The 22215-nt window shown below is 40.3% G+C and overlaps 1 protein-coding gene across 1 annotated transcript in view; it reads left to right on the top strand.

Annotated features, from left to right (window-relative positions):
- The window catches only part of LOC125631204 (sodium channel protein type 5 subunit alpha-like), a 95877-nt gene that overhangs the window by 35434 nt on the left and 38228 nt on the right, over window positions 1–22215 (top strand). The window contains exons 10-15 of the mRNA XM_075126020.1: window positions 501–730; window positions 1254–1448; window positions 4322–4675; window positions 8260–8706; window positions 12720–12866; window positions 16124–16247. Of these exons, the coding sequence (XP_074982121.1) occupies window positions 501–730; window positions 1254–1448; window positions 4322–4675; window positions 8260–8706; window positions 12720–12866; window positions 16124–16247 (1497 nt within the window). The remainder of the gene's footprint in view (window positions 1–500; window positions 731–1253; window positions 1449–4321; window positions 4676–8259; window positions 8707–12719; window positions 12867–16123; window positions 16248–22215) is intronic.

The raw sequence follows: 22215 nt of genomic DNA, 5'->3' as shown, positions 1-22215 counted from the left end.
CAATCACTGAGCTGTTTGTTGCATTCAACATGGTTATTAGTGATATTGCACACAAAATGTATTCTATACAAGTGGGGGAGAAAGCACAAAAGTAGTTTTAATTTTTATATTTCTTGGCGAATGAGAAAGCAAGGTGTCACCCCAGTCATATTTTTCCAGTGTTGTAGACAATAGGAATGTATGTCTAAAATGAATAAGGTTCTGATTAAAAGCCCATTGAAATTCAGTGGATTTTGAATCAGGCCTTGTCTGAAGAGAATGAGTTTAAATATTAATTCACTGATCTGGGGTTTGTTTAGAAAAAGAATGGAAGGCTGAGAGAGTGCTGAGAGAGTATATAGAAAATGAATGATATGATTGGAAAAAGGCTCAAGAAGATGTGATGGGTTTTGGGTTTCATTTTTCTGTGCTTTCATTAGTTGCCATTCTTCTCTTGTCACATAGGACAGCACTAATTACCTGGTTATTGGTTTGTTTTCTTTGTCATTTGTAACTTGAAGAATCGCAACAGAAATGCCCTGCCCGCTTGAAGGACTTTGCCCTAAAATATCTTATTTGGGACTGTTGTCCACTGTGGTTGAGAATCAAGAAAAAGGTGACAATTTTAGTAATGGATCCATTTACTGACCTCACCATCACTTTTTGCATCGTGATGAATACTATCTTCATGGCACTAGAGCACTATAAAATGAGAAGAAATTTAAAATTCATGCTTGACGTAGGCAACAAGGTAAGTGAATTCTGACATTCACTATCAAGAATGAATTTATGTGTATTTCTACCCAGGATACAAAGAATGGTGGTAAGAACAAAAGATTCATTTATTCATTCTCTGTCTATTAATTTCTGGGATATGGGATTCCCAAATGTTACTCTTGTTTCACAGTAGTTCTAAACATCCTTTAGAATATGAGCAGACAAGGCTAGAATTTTTGTTGACAATCTGTTATGATATACATGATAAAAGTAGGGTTTGCTGTTCAGACTTTACTGATGTACCTATATCTATGCTACTACATTTGTGGGCCAAGGGACGTACTGGCCGCCGCTTCCAGCAGCTCTCGTTGGCCTGGAGCAGCGAACCGCAGCCCCGATCGGCCAAACCTGTGGACACAGCAGGTAAACAAATTGGCCCAGCCCGCCAGGGGCTTTCCCTGCACAAGCAGCGGAACGAGTTTGGGAACCACTGGTCTAGAGAGATGTGCTCACAGTACCTTTTAGGCAGACATGACTTACTGTTTCTTTTATCATAGGTCTTTACTGGAATTTTTACTGCAGAAATGGTCTTGAAAATCATTGCTCTAGATCCCTACTACTATTTTCAGCACCACTGGAATATTTTTGACAGCTTAATTGTCACTATAAGCTTAATCGACCTGAGTTTACCCACCAAAGGTAAAGGAAGAAAAGAACGAGGAAACCTGTTAGTTTTACGTTCCTTCAAACTGGTAATGGCTCATATATATTCAGTCTCATAAAACTTTTTTTGCATGAATACAATAGAGAGGATTTTAGTTCCCTCATTCAGTGCAATTTCTACACCCTCATATTAGGAACTGGAAACTCATTTTGTCTAATTTCAAACCCATTTAAAACTTTGACAAACAAATATAGCATTTGTATTTCACTGTGAGATGATTTAAAAACATGGAATAAAAGGAGTACAAGAAATATCCAAAGTTAAGATGTAGTTAATGTTGGAGGAGAGAATGAAAAACAAATTCAGAGAAACTGAGAAAGAAGAATGACAGGTTTCAGAGGAACAGCCGTGTTAGTCTGTATTCGCAAAAAGAAAAGGAGTACTTGTGGCACCTTAGAGACTAACCAATTTATTTGAGCATGAGCTTTCGTGAGCTACAGCTCACTTCATCAGATGTTTACCGTGGAAACTGCAGCAGACTTTATATACACACAGAGAATATGAAACTTCATATTCTCTGTGTGTATATAAAGTCTGCTGCAGTTTCCACGGTAAACATCTGATGAAGTGAGCTGTAGCTCACGAAAGCTCATGCTCAAATAAATTGGTTAGTCTCTAAGGTGCCACAAGTACTCCTTTTCTTTTTGAGAAAGAAGAAATGGAGGAGAAAAAATGTAATAAAGACATATTTATACTGTATAATCACTATACACTTGTGCTATCCTAGATTTTAGGGAGGTGGTTGGTTTATCTATTCATACACTATATTACAGTCTTCTTTTTAGTTAGAAACACTTTTAAAAAAAACAAATAAAACAATCTTGGGAAAGGTGTGATTTTTAATTTAAAGTGAAAATGGTTTGCAAACTCAATTTTTTCTGGTAAATCCTACAAACCCCTGAAATAGTGTTTCAGGTTCATGAAATCTTCAAAATGCATGTTTCTCCATCCTTACCTCATTTCAGTTTGGAATGGAAAGTTGCTGTTCTTCATATTAACTATTGCAACAGCAACTGCTATACCATCTCCAGCAACAATATTTAGTGTTGTCAACTAGTTCCTTCTCCCATGATGTACTTTTTGCAAGTTGTTCTTCTGCTTGTCAGAGACCATCACAGCAAGCAGCTTCTGAGGAGAAAACGTGTCAAAATTAAAGGAATGGCTGAAAAGAAAAGCAAATCATGTGACAAAAACTCTATATAACTTTTGAAATATAGGCATCTGACCCTGAGAGAGAGAAATGTGTGAGCTTTTCAAATAAACCAAACAGCCTCGGGCTAAGATTATTATTTTATAGTGCCCACATGAAAGAATGAGGATGTTTTTCTGAATCTAGGCCTCAGGCCCCACTCCTACAAACACTCAATCATGTAACTTTACACACATCAAGAGACTTGGAGTTACTCTTGTGTGTAACTGTTCGCAGGATTGAGGCCTGTGTGATGGATTGGGTAGACAAAAGGAGGATATAACAGGCATCCTCATTTTAAATGTTTTTAGGATGTCTCCTAAACACAAATTTAGGAAAGGCATCCCTATTCCAGAAAGCACTTAAGTATGTGTGTGTCAGTTAAACACATGCTTAAGTGCTTTCTTGAATAGGGATGGATTTAAGTGTCAGCTCAAGTGCTTTCCTGAATTGGAATTTTAGCGGGTATTTTGTGATTTGTTTGAAGGTATCTTACTTTCTCCCAATGCACAAACAGAGATGTATTGTATCTATATATAAACTATATAGGCACCCATTTTCCCATTTATTTATTTCCCCCTTTGGTGTACCAGTCTACTGTTGCCACCTTGTCAGTCATACTTGTTACTGGTTCTTCTTTGTGGTAATTTTTTTCTTTTTGATTAATTAGGATTTCTGAAAAAGATCCCATAAGAATTGTATTCATCAAGATTGGAGATCTATCATAACATTTATCTTTGAAGAAAGTTACTTACCTATTATTATTTTCTGAATACATTGTACTGTGGTTGTAATAGATCATTATTCACCAGCTCAGAATTATATGTTGTTGTTTTTACCATTTTATTTTCAAAATGGCAAGGAACTGACTTTTTAAAAGATTACAGGCTGACATTTGCCAGAGGCAGAGATCCTAAGTGTCATGAGATGTTATAACTTCTATAAATACAAAGAACAAGAATTACAGATAAGTAATTACCTTTCTGCATCAACATGTAGACCCTAATCGAGCAAAGTCCTTTAAGCACATGCTTAATTTTAAGCATGTAAGAAGAGCCATTGAAGTCACATGCTTAAAATTAAGCATATACTTTATGTGGCTTGCTTGTTTAGTGTCTGTGATACTGTGGTGATGGATGCTATAAAAACTTAAGATAGATCCTTGGCCTGATTTACAGAGGTGCTGAACAGCTATGACTCCTGTTTAAGTCAGTGGGAATTGTGGGTGCTCAGCATCTCTAAAATTCAGGACATTTGCATGTAAATATTTGGTTATTGAAAATGGAACTAAAGTACAGATTATGATAAACAGGAACTTAAGTTCTGATTCTAGAAGATGTGAAAGTGCAGGAAGAAGGAAATGCAACAGCTTGCTTGCCTGAGAAACTCACAATGGAAGGTGCTAATAAATTGCTACTAGTGGTATGGTAAACATTTATGTTATGGAATTGTGGAAAGACCACAACCAGGATTGTGGTATCATTGTGCTAAAAGACACACAGATGAAGAGAAGGTGACAAAGATATAACATATAAACAAATCAGTAGTCTATATTACATAGATCATATACTGACTTAAAATACCCTACATTTCATAGTGTTTGAGTAGTTTGAAATGTCTGCATAATGTTTTTTTAACCATTTTTAAACAGTGCAAAATGAAGAATATCTAATCTTCTGTTGTCTAATGCTATGTTTTATGTTTATACACAGCTGAGGGTCTTCAAACTGGCAAAGTCCTGGACGACTTTGAATACACTTATTAAAATCATTGGTAACTCAGTGGGTGCCGTGGGTAACCTTACCCTGGTTCTGGTGATCATAGTCTTTATTTTTGCTGTAGTAGGAATGCAACTTTTCGGTAAAAGCTACAAAGAACATGCCTATAAAATAAGTAAGGATTGCAAGCCACGTTGGCATACAATGGATTTTTTCCACTCATTCCTTATTATATTCCGAATTCTGTGTGGAGAATGGCTTGAAACCATGTGGGATTGTATGGTGGTAGCTGAGCAACCATTATGCCTTATTGTCTTCTTGCTGGCCATGGTGATAGGAAACCTAGTGGTGAGTTTCCAGATACGTTTCTCTTTTTATTGCCTGTAGAGTATACAATATACTGACTTATAGAGATAAGGTAGGTGAGGTAATATTTTTTATTGGACCAACTTCTGTTGGTGAGAGAGACAAGCTTTGGAGCTTACACAGAGCTCTTCCTCAGGTCTGGATTCAGCAGACCTGAAGAAGAGATCTGTGTAAATTCAAAAGCTTGTCTCTTTCACCAACAGAAGTTGTTCCAGTAAAAGATATTACCTCATCCACCTTGTCTCTCTAATATCCTGGGACCAACACAGCTACAAAACACTGCATAATATACTGACTTGTCTTTCTATGAATGGTAGGTCTCCTACAGATGGTGGTAAAGGAGCCACACCATGTCAATTGTGCTCTAGTAAATCCCCTATTTATCTTTCACATGTGGAACTCATGTTCATATTTAAAATAAGACACTTTTTCAATATTGCATCACTGAACCTTTTCACAGACCAGTATTCATTCCAATGAGGAACAATTTTCTAACAGAAAAAAATTACTAGCAACAATTTTCTTTTTCATCTCAAGACTTTGGAAATAATCACGAAGGGCTGAATGCTCAAAAGGAGTTAGGCTCCAACTGTCTACTTAGGCTCCTAATTTCTGTTGAAATCAGTGGAAGTTACTGATAGATAATGGAAGTTAGGAGCCTAACTTTATTTTTAATAGTTTCCATTGATTTCAATGGGAGTTAGACGCCTAAATAGAAAGTAGGAACCTAACTCCTTTTGAGAATATATCACAACCTGTTTTTTGTTTAAGAACTTGTTTCTCTACTGAGTTATTTGCAGGCAATCCCTGGGCCCACACATGAACCCACTGAAATCAGGATTCTGTCAGAACATAGCTCAATGCAGGCTCATAATTTAGTTCTCTTTAGATGCAAGACATTGGATCTGCTTTTCCTCTTTCTTATAGTAGGCTAAATCAGAAGTAAATACTCTAAATCAGAAGTAAATACACTAAAATTAGTGTTGTTGCCCTACCGTAAAAGTAGAGTTCCTGAGAGAAAACTAACTCTCAGATGAAATTTTCGTTTCCAAAATTTGAATTACTTTTGTCGGCTTTCTGCGAATCAGTGGAATCTCGTTTTTTTGTTTGTTTGTTTTTAAACAAATATTAAGATGTGAACATTGTATTTTGTGTGGGAATAATAAAAACCTTAATCTGGAAGTAAGTTTGAAAGTACATATCAGTAATTTAAGAGCCCCAAATATTATAAAGATGTTTTAATTTATCCCCAAAACAAGCATTACAAACCCAGGATATTCAGAGAGAATGAAAAACATCAGCCTAGGATGTTTACATGGCATCCTCCCACGCATACTCCCACATTTGCAAACATAGTGCAGAATTAATATATATAAAAAAGACTCATAAGGGGGTACAAGACCTGATGCTTCTTTTGCTTACACCAGTGTCAGGAGTTACTCCATTGGAGGAAGTGCGAGGAGGATCATGACCAAAAATTCTCATTTTACATTTTAAAATAGTAGATTGGAGCTGGCAGTGATCTCTTTTTAGAGAAGCTTAGTGCAGTAAAGCCAGAAATACATAGGAGCCTGGGAATGAGAAAAGGGAAGTGGACAGCGTAACTTGGGTTCCACCAGTGGAATCTGGGTTGTGGGAGCTGCCAGTCTCTCTCTGGTGGAAGTCTGCTTGGAGATGTGAGGTTCATGGCTGACCTGCACAGCTCTAAATGTGGGCAGAGGAGAATCAGGATGGGTGAAGGACATGTTAATTAGTGCATCTTCTTCCCACAGAGCTCGTAGGGAGTCCTGGATGGAACTTACAGTTGTCAGAAATCTTTTGTGGCAGCAGGGTGAGGGGATGTATGATACCCACCTGGGGATGACCGTCTGTCCGAAAGCAAAGCATCATAAATAATCTGGGGGCTCTGTTCAGCTAAAGAATGTCCGTCAGGGGACTTGATAACCAGCACCCGAAGGGTTTAAACACCAAGGAAGGGGTAGATTTATTTAGTGTGGGTTTTGGACCCAATGCAAATCCGAAGCAATTCCACTCAGGTCTGATGGCGTTTCCCTTAAGAAAACCATCATGAGACTAAAATCAGGCCCTTACTAGTCTTTACTATGCTGAATCTGTGCTCTTAGCCTAATACAGGGGGTGATAGTTCTACTGTACAAATCATCTCCAGCTTCCTTTTGCCAATTCTGGCCAGCTAAAGGAACCGTGCCCCCATAATTATATATATCAGTAACTTTGTAATTGTCTCCCCCTCAAGGAATTGATGGAACGTAATGATACACCAACTTTTATTTCTTTTACTCCACTTGGAAGTGCTCCCAGGAGACTGACTCTGAGGCAAACATTAAACGTTCTTCAGTTGCTAGGCCTCATAAGCTGCAGCACCTGGTGGATCCCAATATGCACTTGGTGAATTGTCTCCAAATTCCATACTCTTCCCAGTTCCCTCAGAGACACTGTCTCCCGGACCACCTTCTCACCAACATCCTTCCAGCTGCCATAAAATCTTCCCTCCTTCATCAACTCATCCTTCACAGCTGATACTATTAGAATTTATTCCCAGACAAACAATATGTTAAGCAGAAGGGTGCATAACAGTGTTTTAAAGGTAATAAACATTTTAAGAATGTTGCAACCATCCCCAAAACAAACTTTATAAACAGAACGTTCAGGATTCAGGATAAACTTAAGGGAAATCTAAACATATTACGATAAGGAAATGCACAGTTAATGCACCCAAACAACCTAACTCTTTCCTATAGTGATGCCAGGCAATAACCATAAAAATATTGATGTATTTTAATGCTTATTGTCCCAGGTTAGATTAAAGTGATTTTAAAAGACGTGTAAGATTTGTTTAATCTTTTTTCCCCCTCCACGTATCACCACAGGGCCAAGGTAAGGCTCTTTGTGTGCTGTACCTGGGCGTTCCATGTTTTGACTTTTTAAACTCAAGATTTATCTCTGCCAAGTTTTGCATAGATAGATAATACATGAATTGAAAACATTTAAGACAAGAAGTGCTGACAGAGAGTGCTACATTTTTTGTGTAATTTTAACTCATATATTAATGGATTTACTTGCAAATGCTCAGACAATTCATTTAATACTCAAAGAGTAAATGCTGTAATTTTGGGGAAGATGCAGAGTATTCTTCATACAAATATAAAAAGATTAAATTCTTGTTTGAAGAGCAAAACTCCACTCAGTCTTCACTATATAGTCATGACCACAATTTATTATTAATTTACCATTACTATTATTAACATTTTAAAACATGTTGCAGTAAAATTGTGTGATTTTCATACACAGGCCTGTATTACAGAAAGGGTCAGTTTTATGCCACAAAAATGTTTTTTGTTTTTTATTTTTTGGAGGATCATGAAAACATGCACTTTTGAGATCTAAACATGCTCTATGAAAAATAATTTTATGAACCATAATTTTGTTTTGTCTTAAGGTTGATGCATTAAGAACAAATTGTTTAGAAACTGACTAATCTTCAAGCCTCCTATTTAAATTTCAAAATTATATTGCCATGATTTTCTTTTCACTTCAATTATTTTCAGGTTCTCAATCTGTTCATTGCACTACTGCTGAACTCCTTCAGTGCTGACAACCTTCAAGCACCTGAAGATGATGCAGAGGTGAACAACCTTCAGATTGCATTTGCTCGGATCCACAAAGGACTTCACTTGCTGAAACACTCAACATGGGATTACTGTTGTGGAAAGCTCCGGCATCCAAAGAAAGTCACCAAAAAGAAAATTAAATTAGCTGCTGAGAACACATGTGTGGAGATTGGGAAAGAAGGGAAGAAGTGTAAAGAAAATCACAGTAACAATGTGACTGAGAAAAATGGAGAAAAATGCTCAGTTAGCATTCTTGAAGATTTTATCACCAACCCCAACATGTTTGTCTGCGTCCCGATTGCTGAGGCAGAATCTGATAGTGAGGACTATGAAGATGATGATGATAATCCAAGTACATTCACAGAAATGGAGAACAGTAAACAGGTAAGAAGCCTAGTCAGGAAAAGATGTTTGAGACTACAGGCTCTTTAATGGAGCTGGCAAAGGCATAGCATGATCCAGCTGCAGGAAGATGAATTTAGAAAAAATCAAGAGAGAACTAAAATGTAATTTTCCAAAAGTGAGGGTAATTACCCATTGGAAGAACTTACCAAGAGGTTTGGTCAATTTTCTATCTCTTGGAGTCCCTGTGGCTCTTCCACTTCAGGTATCAGGGCATCCTGGCGACGTCAATTGGAGATTTATGGTAGCAGTGTCCTCGCAGGTCGCGCAGTGCCATTGGTGCCGCGTCTAGCGTACACACAACCCGAGCCCTGCAGTTCCTTCTCAACTGTCCTCGGCTGAAGACAGAGCCCTGGGGCAGTGTTCATCATTCTTCCAAACCTGTTGGAAAAAAAATAATGTAATTAGTTAGTCATATAGAAAGGTGTAGTTAGTGTAGTGTTAGTTTTTATTACCCCTAACCACCCCCCAAAGTTTAAGTTTATCCTCCCCACACTGGGGGCGGTTAACCATTAAGATGTCTGGCTCCCCAGGCTTTAAGCAATGCGGCTCCTGCCATGAAGCAATGCCCATTTCGGGCAGACACTCTTTGTGTGTTCGTGTTCTTGGGGAGACGCATACTACTTCTTGACCCAGAAGAAGAATGGGGGATGGAGACCTATCTTGGATCTTAGGAAACTCAACAAGTTCGTACACACTCAGAAGTTCAAGATGGTGACACTGGGCACGATACTTCCAGTGCTGCAAAAGCGGGACTGGTTTTCAGCCCTTGACCTCCAAGATGCTTATTTTCATATTACCATATACCCTTCTCACAGGAAATTCCTGTATTTCACAGTAGGACACAAACACTTCCAGTACAGAGTACTGGCACCAAGAGTTTTCTCCAAAAACCTAGCAGTAGTAGCAGCACATCTACGCAAACAGGGAATAAAGATTTTCCCTTACCAGGACGATTGTCTTTTCAAAGGCCCAACTCAACAAGAAGTACTGTACTCAGTCCAGATGACAATTACACAATTCAGGGATCTAAGGTAGAGATAAATGAATGAAAATCCACTCTAATCCCTGTCCAACAACTGGACTTTGTTGGGGCACATCTCGATGCCATAGAAGCCAAGGCATCTCTGCCCCTGAACAGATTCACAACTCTGACAAACCTTATCTCAGTGGTACAGTTCAGCACCAAAATACCAGCTTGTACTGTCCAGCAACTGCTAGGACACATGGTGGCCACAACATTTGTGGTACAACACGCAAGACTACATATGTGCTATCTACAGGGCTGGTTGAGCTCAGTATACGTACCCAGCAAGCACAGCCTACCTAGAGACTCATCATATCAATCTACTAGAGCTAAGCACAGTCCGCAATGTCTGCAGACATTTCCTACATCACATAAAGAACAAATTCATGCACATCATGATCGACAACATTGCATGCATGTTTTACATCAATTGCCAAGGAGGCGCTCGATCACACTTGGTATGCACCAAAGCCATGAAACTGAGGAACTGGTGCAAATACCACAACATAAACATTTTTGCCTCATACCTTCCCGGCTGTCAGAACGCAATGGCAGACACACTAAGTAGGTACTTCTCTCAAGACCATGAATGGGGGAGTCTTGCTGTCCATTTTCCACCAGTGGGCCCTCCCCTCATCGACTTGTTCACATCCCCAATGAACCACAAATGCGCAACGTTCCACTTGAGAGCGGGAATGGGACCCCGGTCACTGGGGGACAGCTTTCTCATCACATGGAATGCACACCTCATGTATGCTTTCCCACCAATTCCACTGATATCACATGTGATACACAACATAAGAACAGACAAGGCCAAGGTTATCCTCATAGTCCTGACATGGCCCAGACAAGCATGGTACCCTTACCTGATGCGCATAGCGATATGCACCCCTTGAGCTCTTCCTCATCATCTGAACCTGCTGTCTCAGAACAATGCTCGCACACTTTCCCTGAATCGAGAGAAACTCCACCTACAAGCATGGCTCCTGCATGGTTCCATCCTGGCAAACTAGCCTGCTCAGAACAAGTTAAACTCGTGCTACTAAACAGCAGGAAGATGACCACATGTAATACTTACCTTAAAAAATGGAAGATATTCTCCTCCTGGTGTCAAGAAATACACTTCACAGCACCACAGCACCACTGTCATTAGTGTTGGAATACCTACTGGAGCAGAATCGATCAGGTTTAGCAATGAGCTCAACCAAAGTCCATCTTGCAGCCATTACTGCATTCCATCATGAGATTGACAGGACCTCGATCTTCGCACACCCAATTACTAAATGGGTCTCCAGAACATTTACCCAGAAGTTTGTCAACCTACCCTGGCCTGGGACCTCAGTCTGGTATTGAAATGCCTCACCAGACTACCATTGGAACCCTTAGCCACCTACTCCCTGCTGCATTTGTCCATGAAAGTGGCCTTTTTGGTTGCTATTACTTCCGCCAGATAGGTGAGTGAGATAGGGGAGCTCATATCAATCCTCTGTACACAATATTCTCTAAAGATAAGGTCATGCTACATCCGCACCCAAGATTCCTACCAAAAGTAACATCAGCCTTCCATATGAACCAACCAATCCATCTTCCCATGTTCTATCCCAAGCCTCACAGCACTCCAGCAGTGGCCATTTTGCATACATTGGACGTTAGGCATGCATTAGTGTTTTACCTGGGAAGGACCAAACCTTCCCGAAAATCTCCTAGACTGTTTGTTTCTACTACAGAGCGTTCTAAAGGCTGCACAATATCCACTCAGAGATTGTCTAAATGGATCTCCCCATGCATTCAACAGTGCTATCGTATTTGGAACATGGACCCTCCTGCGCACATCAGAGAGCATTCCATACAATTGGTTTCTACCTCAATAGCGTTCCACAACAATGTTTCGATATTAGAGATTTGTAGGGCGGCCACTTGGGCTTCTGTCCACACGTTCACTGAGCACTATGCAATCACTCCGGACTCCAGGGCTGACACCATAGTTGGCCTAACCATACTTACCTCTATGACTCAAATGAACCCGAAGGCCCTCCTGCCTTCTGAGGGGCACTGCTCTACAGTCACCCGAAGTGGAACACCTCCAGGGACAGCACTTGAAGAAGAAGAGAAGCTCTCCTCCCCTCTACTTCAGAGTTCGCAGTTGGGAATCTGCGGTAGAGAAGGAACTGGAAGGCTTGGGTTGTGCGCATGCTAGATGCAGCACCACGAGACGCCTACTGTGAACACACAGACACTGCTACCGTAAATCTCCAATCAACGGTGCCAAGACGCACAGACATCTGAAGTGGAGCACCCACAGGGACACACATCTTGAAGAACCTCAGTTACTGCACAAGGAGAGTAACTTTCTCATCTATGTTCAGCATCAGTAACCTGGTGGAGAGAAAATTTATTTCTTGGATAAAGTACATAATGTCAAGGGCTCAAATTGTGAATTTTTAAGAAGGAGGCCTCACCTTCTTTTTTGTCCTATCAACATGTCCCAGAAAATAATCTTTAGAAGAAGATTAATGGGTTAAGAAAGGAATGGCTCTGTCAACTTATGCTTATTATATTATAGTGTATAGAATGACATTTCTTTATGTTTGTCTGAATTTTTGCAGTTCCCTTTTACCTATGGAGTCATGACTGACTATGACTCTAAAATGTTCCCCTTCTGGTCCTGAAGGCTGCTACATAGTTATACTGAGTTCCTCGCTAAGTCCAGATGCAAAGATTCCCACTGACATCAGTAGGCTTTGGATCAGGCCTGGCTAAACTGTGGGTTTCTTAATTTATTTTAGGTCACCGATGAAAACTTTCCCCTCCTTTATTTCTTTCTGTAAAAATAAAGATACTGAAAATGAGCCGTTCAAGGTGCTTTATGTTCCATTTGGAGCATTCTCCCTTAAAATTATGTGTGCCGTCCCTCTGCCACCAAAAAGAAAAGAGAAAATAAAATAAACACATCTAAGATTATCTTCAGCAGGAAAACCACCAGAGACAGAGGGGAGAACAAAGTAAAAGATCAGGAGCTTGGTGTAAAGGATCTGCGATTTTCTCTGAAGACTTAAATGAGTTTAACATAGGTAAACAATGGAAGGCTGGATCATCATCTCTACTACAAAAAGAGGTAACACTGTGTTCATATCTAACATGGAATCACGAACATTGGTTGATTTCCTTTATATCTGTTTTATTTTTTCGGAATTTATAAAGATCATTAATCAAGAAATAATTTGTACTTTAAATTTTGTATTTATTACCCTATTTTGTGTTAATGCACAAGAACTCTCTAATTTACTAGTCAAAGGATCATAGAAGATTAGGGTTGGAAGAGACCTCAGAAGGTCATCCAGTCCAACCACCTGCTCAAAGCAGGACCAACACCAACTAAATCATCCCAGCCACTGCTTTGGCAAGCCAGGCCTTAAAAACCTCTAAGGATGGAGATTCCACCACCTCCCTAGGTAACACATTCCAGTGCTTCACTAGCCTCCTAGTGAAATAGTTTTTCCTAATATCCAACCTAGACCTCCCCCACTGAAACTTGAGACCATTGCTCCTTGTTCTGTCATCTCTGAGAACAGCATAGCTCAATCCTCTTTGGAACGTGTCCCCCCCCCCCCCCCTTCAGGTAGTTAAAAGCTGCTATCAAATCCCCCCCCCTCTTCTTTTCTGCAGACTAAATAAGCCCAGTTCCTTCAGCCTCTCCTCATAAGTCATGTGCCCCAGCCCCCTATTCATTTTCATTGCCCTCTGCTGGACTCTCTCCAATTTGTCCCCATCCTTTCTGTAGTGGGGGGCCCAAAACTGGATGCAATACTCCAGATTTGGCCTCCCCAGTGCCAAATAGAGGGGAATAATCACTTCCCTTAATCTGCTGGCAATGGCTCCTACTAATACAGCCTAATATGCCTTTAGCCTTCTTGGCAACAAGGGCACACTGTTGACTCATATCCAGCTTCTCATCCACTGTAATCCCCAGGTCCTTTTCTGCAGAACTGCCGCTCAGCCAGTCGGTCCCAGCCTATAGGTGTGCATATGATTCTTCATCCTAAGTGCAGGACTCTGCACTTGTCCTTGTTGAACCTCATCAGATTTCTTTTGGCCCAGTTCTCCAATTTGTCTAGGTCACTCTGGACCCTATCCCTACCCTCCAGCATATCTACCTCTCCCCCCCCCCAGCTTCATGTCATCCACAAACTTGCTGAGGGTGCAATCTATCCCATCATCCAGATCATTAATGAAGATGTTGAACAAAATCAGCCCCAGAACCAACCCATAGGGCACTCTGCTTGATACCTGCTACCAACTAGACATCGAGCCATTGATCACTACCCATTGAGCCTGAAGATCTAGCCAGCTTTCTATCCACCTTATAGTCCATTCACCCAATCCATACTACTTTAACTCGCTGGCAAGAATACTGTAGGAGACCATATCAAAAGCTTTGCTAAAGTCAAGGTATATCATGTCCACCACTTTCCCCATATCCACAGAGCCAGTTATCTCATCACAGAAGGCAATCAGGTTGGTCAGGCATGACTTGCCCTTGGTGAATCCATGTTGACTGTTCCTGATCACCTTCCTCTCCTCCAAGTGCTTCAAAATGGATTCCTTGAGGACCTGCTCCATGATTTTTTTGGGGACTGAGGTGAGGCTGACCAGTCTGTAGTTCCCTGGATTCTCCTTCTTCCCTTTTTTAAAGATGGGCACTATATTTGCCTTTTTCCAATCATCCAGGACCTCCCCCGATCACCATGAGTTTTCAGAGATAACGGCCAATGGCTCTGCAATCACATCAGCCAACTCCCTCAGCACCCTTGGGTGCATTGTATCTGGCCCCAGGCACTTTTGCCTGTTCAGCTTTTCTAAATAGTCCTTAACCTGTTCTTTCACTATTGAGGGCTGCTCACCTCCTCCCCATACCGTGCAGCCCAGTATAGCAGTCTGGGAGCTGACGTTGTCTGTGAAGACCGAGGCAAAAAAAGCATTGAATACTTCAGCTTTTTCCACATCATCTGTCACTAGATTGCCTCCCCCATTCAGTAAAGGTCCCACACTTTCCCTGACCACCTTCTTGTTGCTAACATACCTGTAGAAACCCTTTTTGTTACCCTTCACATCCCTTGCTAGCTGCAACTCCAGTTATGGGAGTCCCCAGATATCTTAGCCACATAAGTGTTCACAATTGGATCATAACATTACTAAATTTAGTTGCATTAGTAGTATTTATCTTGAAGTATTCTGTCTCACTGATGAAGGGTAGAGTAAGTGGATTTCAGTGAATGCAAATGGCACAATGCTGTATTTCTAAGTATTGATATAAAACATTAATAGGAAGAGAAATAGTTCTGAGTTACTGAAATAATTTTATTAAAAAGGTCACTATAAAATTAACATTACCTACTTTATTTTTCTTTAAATCTGAATTATTGAAATAAAGAGGTGTTAAAAGATTGTCCCAGAAAATTCTGGTGTGTGCAGCATGTTCTTTCTTTTTGAGTTGGAACAACTTTAAGTGAATGTTGTATATGTAATCATGAATATTCAGCTTTGAAAATTGCTCCTTCGGTCAGAGAAAGGAAACATACCATGTGGCCTGTGAGACCAATCAAAACAGCTCAAATTTCAAACACAGAATATTTTAAATGAATTGCTCACAAATAAACTAAAGTCCAATGATTATTCACAGAAATATTTTGGAGAGTAATTTTGAACAATGAATATATGCAATTTGGAAACAGTAAAAATAATTGAATAAATTATTAGTTATGAGTTATTCACACATCTCTAGTGGTGTGACATCCTAAATATAATGAAATAGGATGGAAGTCTGTGCTAGAGAAGAATACATGATGTGATTACATATGCTATTTCATGTAAACTACCATGGGCATTTCATAGTTTCATTCTGAACAGAAAGTTTTAGAGCTCTACAAAGTAGTCCTTTGATGAAAATTATATTTTCTCTTTTTGCCTTCTCTATTTTTTCATGTGTTGTCCTCTGTTTTAATTGTTTTCAGCCCAAGCTAGTAGAGTGTTTTAAAGCCTATCCATGTTTGAAAACCACATGTACTTGAATGCAGAGAAATTGGAATCATTCCCATTTGTGAGCTTTACTAGAGTGATTAATCTGGTTCCTTTTAAATATAACTTTGACTTCTGTTTGAATTGATGTGGAGATTTTTTGGGGATCACACACACTGTAAAGCAAGAGGCCATTCCAGGACTGCCATGTTGTTAATAAGTACAGTACCCAACTAAATTTTATATTTTTGAATATTTCCCTTAATTATAACTGTTCACCAATGTACTTATGCAGTTTATTTTAAAGCACAATGACTGCATTAAGGGAAAATTGATGCATTGTCTTTTATTGTGTAGCAACTTGATGACATCAGCTGTTCTGAAGGCAGCACAGTGGATCTGACAAATCCTGAGGAGCTTCTGAAACAGATCCCTGAGCTAGCTGAATACTTAAAGAAACCTGATAACTGTTTTCCAGAAGGTAAGGATCTGCTGATTTCAGTATGACTAGGAAGTGAGAAGAATAGCCCACAGTAACCTGTTCTCCTAGCTAATCCTGAGACACTCAGGCACTCAACACCAAGGCACTCTATTTGCAAAGTATTTAATGATAAAAATACTTTAATAATACATAATTACCTAGTACTTGTGTAGCACTTTTCATCCATAGATCTCAGTAATAGTGAAAACATATGTGAAATAGGCAGAGAGAATTTATTAGTGTTTGGTTGAATTTCTCTAGGATGGTAAGCCTGGGAGCCCACTTTAAATTGCTGTATAGCTTTTAGCTTTACAAGTTTATTTCATGTCAATATTTGTGCTCAATGCGCTTTTAAATTTTCAAAGCTGGCTCCTTCTAGGCAAAACTATCCATAACAAGATTATTATGGTTGTTGCTAGAGAAAAGTTAAATTTATTAACATTTCCTTCAAACCCTTATATCAATTATTACTCTGAACAAAGGATAGTCTCCCCCTGTTTGTACTAGATGTAATGGTGTACCACATGTCAACAAGGTCAGTTCGCAGTTGGATTAATTTCCTCCTGGGTTACAATTCTATATAACTGTAAAGGAATAGAGTTCCTGGATAATTAACTCTTTGATTTTAGAAAGTCTGACAGTACTCAGATCCTTTTCCCCACAGTGTTCTCGCTCCTTGTCACTTGCATTAGCTGACATGCTGTTTCTTCCTAATGGCTGGAGAGCACTATCCTTGGGTGTCTAGACCTCCAGATAGGGAGAATCAGAGGAGAAAACCAGCTATAGCACAACACCCTTCTCATCTATCTCCTCAGCAAAAGGAGTTTTTTTGAAGAGCAAGAGATGGGACCAGATGAGGAAACACCGCCAGCAGCCAATATATCTTACTCTTTGTCTGATGAGACAAGAATGCCTTCTCCTCCTGCCTTTTGAGATGACTTCAGATGTTTCAAGAGAGTAGCTGAGATTTTACAGTTTTCATTGGAGGAGGTTCAGGAAATGCACCATCAGCTGGTAGATATACTCCACACCATGCCCTAAGACAAAGTAATTCCACCAATGAATGAAGCCTTTCTTGAACCACCTAAACATTGTGGCATCCCCCAGTGACTGCACCTCCAATGTGCAAGAGTGCAGACAAAAAATGTTATGTGCCCGTGAAAGAGACAGAATACCTATTTGCACACCCAATGCTGAATTCGTTGGTGATGGATGCTGTGAATGAGCTCAATAAGCAACACCACTCCAAGACTATCTCATGCTAACTACCAAAAATGTTTGAATTTATTAGGCTGAAAGAGGGGTTTTTTGGTTGTTATTGTTGGCTTCTCTGCAATTTAGAGTGGCAAATTATCAAGCTATCATTGCTAAATACAATTATCTCAACCATAATAATTCACATCTTTTATTGAATATCTTAGTAAAAAAAAGGAGAGTTTTAGGCAATTATTGTGGAGGGTCATCTTATTACCAAAGCATCACTGCAAGCTTCATTGGATGTGGCAGTTAGTGTCCTGCTGTATGGCAACAGCACTAGTGATAAACTGGGCATTGTGGCTGCAATGTTCTGGAATCCTAAAAGAGGTCCAGAATACTGTATAGAATATCTCATTTGATGGGACAAAACTGCTTAGTGATACCATGGACAAACCTCTCCACCTGCAGGAGGCAGGAAAGGATTTCTCCATTGTATGTTAGTTTATCTCCTCCCTCTGAAGCATCAGGGATGGCCACGGCTGAAGATGGGACATTGGAAAGGGAGTGCCAAGACTCTGAGGTTGCACTGAGCATTCTCTCTCTCAGGTGCGTGCCTGGTGGGTTCTTGCTTACATGCCCAGGGTCTAATTGATTGCCATACGTGGAGTCGGGAAGGAATTTTCCTCCAGGTCAGATTGGCAGTGGCCGTAGGGGTTTTTCACCTTCCTCTGCAGTGTGGGGTAATGGTAATTTGCTAGCATTAACTTAGTATATCTCACTTAATCATTTCCCTGCCACTGCAGGGGCCTCAGGCATTAGTGCGCCTTTGTGCCTCCTATTTTCTGCTTGTGGCACATAGTAGTTTAGTCTCCTTTGGGCAGTAATACTTTGGTCTAATTTCGGTCGTTAGGTTGTGGGCACTGCGTGGCATTGGTGGCCTGGGATATACGGGAAGTCAGACTAGGTAATCTGATGGATCCCTTCGGCCTCAAACCATGACTGTGACACTCTTTAAAAGATCTGAGGGCAATGCTTCCTTCATTCAGGATTTATAATTTTGCTAGCAAAAGAAAATACAGCAGGTCACAGACATACCAAAGATCTCATCTAGTTCAAATTCCAGCCTATCACAGGGCATCATAGCCACCTAGAAAGAGATCTAAATTCCAGAAGAATAGACCTTCCACATCTGCAACTGCAACAACACAATCTTCCACATCTGGCAAGCACTCATTTTGTATGCAGTGTTGTAGCTGTGTCAGTCCCAGGATACTAGAGAGACAAGGTGGGTGAGGTAATATCTTTCATTGTACTAACTTCTGTCGGCGAGAGAGATAAGCTTTCAAGCTACACAGAGCTCTTCCTCAGGCAGGTGATGACCCGAGGAAAAGGTCTGTGTAGCTTGAAAGCTTGTCTCTCTCACCAGCAGAAATTGGTCCAATAAAAGATATTACCTCACTTCACATTGGTTGAGAGCTGTGAACCACTTCACTGTTTGAATTTACAGCTACATTACCCTTCTACTTCACCATTTGGAGACCATCTTTCCATTTACAAAGACTCATGGGAAAGTTTACATCAGACAAATGGGCATTAGAAGTAATAATCCATTCCTCCACCCCACCCACTTTCCTGTCCCTTTTCAGGGACCCCTCTCACAAGAAGTTTTTTAAGAAAGGAGGTAGAATCTCTTTTACAACTAGAAGATATAGAACCAGTTCTGTTCCCCCAAGTGTGAAGGGTTTTTTACTCAAAATGCTTTAGTGTCCAAGAAGGTAGGGTGGAGACCTATTTTGGATCTCAGAATACTGAACACCTTCATCCAGACACACAGATTCAGGATGGTTACCTCAGCAGCAGCAACAACAACAGTAGATCCAAGTGACTGGTTTGCACACCTTGACCTCCTGTCAAGGTTCCTCCCCCACTCTGAACTCTAGGGTACAGATGTGGGGACCTGCATGAAAAACCTCCTAAGCTTATCTTTACCAGCTTAGGACAAAACTTCCCCAAGGTACAAAATATTCCACCCGTTGTCCTTGGATTGGCCGCTACCACCATCAAACTAATACTGGTTACTGGGGAAGAGCTGTTTGGACGCGTCTTTCCCCCCCAAATACTTCCCAAAACCTTGCACCCCACTTCCTGGACAAGGTTTGGTAAAAAGCCTCACCAATTTGCCTAGGTGACTACAGACCCAGACCCTTGGATCTTAAGAACAATGAACAATCCTCCCAACACTTGCACCCCCCCCCTTTCCTGGGAAATGTTGGATAAAAAGCCTCACCAATTTGCATAGGTGACCACAGACCCAAACCCTTGGATCTGAGAACAATGAAAAAGCATTCAGTTTTCTTACAAGAAGACTTTTAATAAAAATAGAAGTAAATAGAAATAAAGAAATCCCCCCTGTAAAATCAGGATGGTAGATATCTTACAGGGTAATTAGATTCAAAAACATAGAGAACCCCTCTAGGCAAAACCTTAAGTTACAAAAAAGATACACAGACAGAAATAGTTATTCTGTTCAGTACAATTCTTTTCTCAGCCATTTAAAGAAATCATAATCTAACACATACCTAGCTAGATTACTTACTAAAAGTTCTAAGACTCCATTCCTGGTCTATCCCCGGCAGAAAACAGCATAAGACAGACCCACAGACCCTTTGTTTCTCTCCCTCCTCCCAGCTTTTGAAAGTATCTTGTCTCCTCATTGGTCATTTTGGTCAGGTGCCAGCGAGGTTACCTTTAGCTTCTTAACCCTTTACAGGTGAGAGGAGCTTTCCCCTGGCCAGGAGGGATTTCAAAGGGGTTTACCCTTCCCTTTATTTATGACACCTCCAGAATGAATATTTTCTTATAGCAAAGTGATTGGCCATGATCACTTTCAGCATTGTGTACTTCCATTTGGCTTTTTGATTGCCCCCAGGGTTTTCATGGAAGTTCTATCACTAGTAGCAGCCTACCTAAGATATTTAGGAGTTCAAGTTTCTCCTTACCTAGATGACTGGCTCCTCAAGGTTGATCTTATGACAAAGTACAGTCAGCAATAAACAAGACTATAACCATATTCAAGACTCGAGGGTTAAAACTCAACAAAGAAAAGTCCACTTTGATACCCATTCAGCTCATTGAGTTTATAAGAACCAACTTGGATTCCAAAACTGCCCGAGGTTAACTGCCGGAAGTTACTTATCAAGGGACAGGTTTGATACAAAGTCAAGCCTCATTTTCCAACTGCACTTGAGTCCACACAAAACAGCAAGTACTTGTTGAGTCATTATGGCTACATGTACATTTGTAACACCTCATGCCATATTGCATCTTCAGTGCCTTAAAATATGGTTAAAGAGTGCTTATATACACAAAAATACAGTCAAGATAGGTCACTGTGAGTTCCTTAGAGGGTTCTTGACTTGCTCAGTTGGTGGGTGGAGGGATCCAAACAAGGTGTGCGTTGGAGTACGTTTTACTCTTTCCCACTCACCTTATCCATGCAGACTATAGTGACAAATGCCTTTGTAATAGTCTGGGGTGCTCATCTTTAGGATCATGTGATCAGAATCATGACAGATGACAAGGCGACCATAGTTTACATAAATCATCAATGAGGAATGAGAGCTTTCTCCCTATGTACAGAAGCAGGGAAGCTAGAGATTTGGTTTATAAGACATCAGATTACCATTTTGTCTGTATACTTACTGGATCTATAGAACACTACAGCAGACAAAGTAGACATTTCCTGTGGGATCACGAATAAGAGCTGAACCATTCAGTGTTTTACAGAATATTTGCTAGCTGTGTACTGTTGAAGGGGAACTCTAGGTCACAGCTTTCTAGAGGATGAATTCCTCATAACATGGTCAGGGAATTTGGCTTATGCCTACCCTCCCACTCTGTGTTGCTTTTGAAGGTGCCGAAAAAGATAAAGCAAGACAAGGTGAGAGTCATTCTTACAGCACCAGCATGTGCAAGACAGATATAGTTACCAGACCTTATTAATGTCTCAACCTAATTTATCTCAACCATCACTTCATTTGCCATTGATGCCCAAATTGCTGACTCGGGTCTCTCCATTCCAGTCTTAGTCTGATCCATCTCAAGATATGTTTGCTAAGCCTAGAGATGAACTGTACTGCAGAAGTGCAAAACATTGGTGAACAGCAGAAAACCATCCACAAGAAAGTCTTACCTTGAGAAATGGAAGAGGTTTCAGTCTCGGTGCTCAAATAAATTTGTTAGTCTCTAAGGTGCCACAAATACTCCTTTTCTTTTTGGTGTACACAATGTGGCTTTTCTCCTTCCGATTCTGAATTACCACATTTATTATATTACCTTTTGGGCTGTCCTAAATATAAAGCAAAGAGTAACCACCTTTCTGTATACAGTGCTATAAAATCCCTCTTGGCCAGAGGCAAAACCCTTTCACCTGTAAAGGGTTAAGAAGCTAAGATAACCTCGCTGGCACCTGACCCAAAATGACCAATGAGGGGACAAGATACTTTCAAATCTGGAGGGGGGAACAAAGGGTTTGTCTGTCTGTGTGGTGCTTTTTCTGGGAACAGATCAGGAATGCAGCCTTACAACTCCTGTTAAGTTAGTAAGTAGTCTAGCTAGAAATGCGTTAGATTTCCTTTTGTTTAGTGGCTGGTAAAATAAGCTGTGCTGGATGGAATGTATATTCCTGTTTTGGTGTCTTTTTGTAACTTAAGGTTTTGCCTAGAGGGATTCTCTGTGTTTTGAATCTGATTACCCTGTAAGGTATTTACCA

This window comes from Caretta caretta, chromosome 2, assembly GCF_965140235.1.
Source record: "Caretta caretta isolate rCarCar2 chromosome 2, rCarCar1.hap1, whole genome shotgun sequence".
Classification (NCBI taxonomy): domain Eukaryota; kingdom Metazoa; phylum Chordata; order Testudines; family Cheloniidae; genus Caretta; species Caretta caretta.
This window is presented reverse-complemented; position numbering and strand designations above follow the sequence as displayed.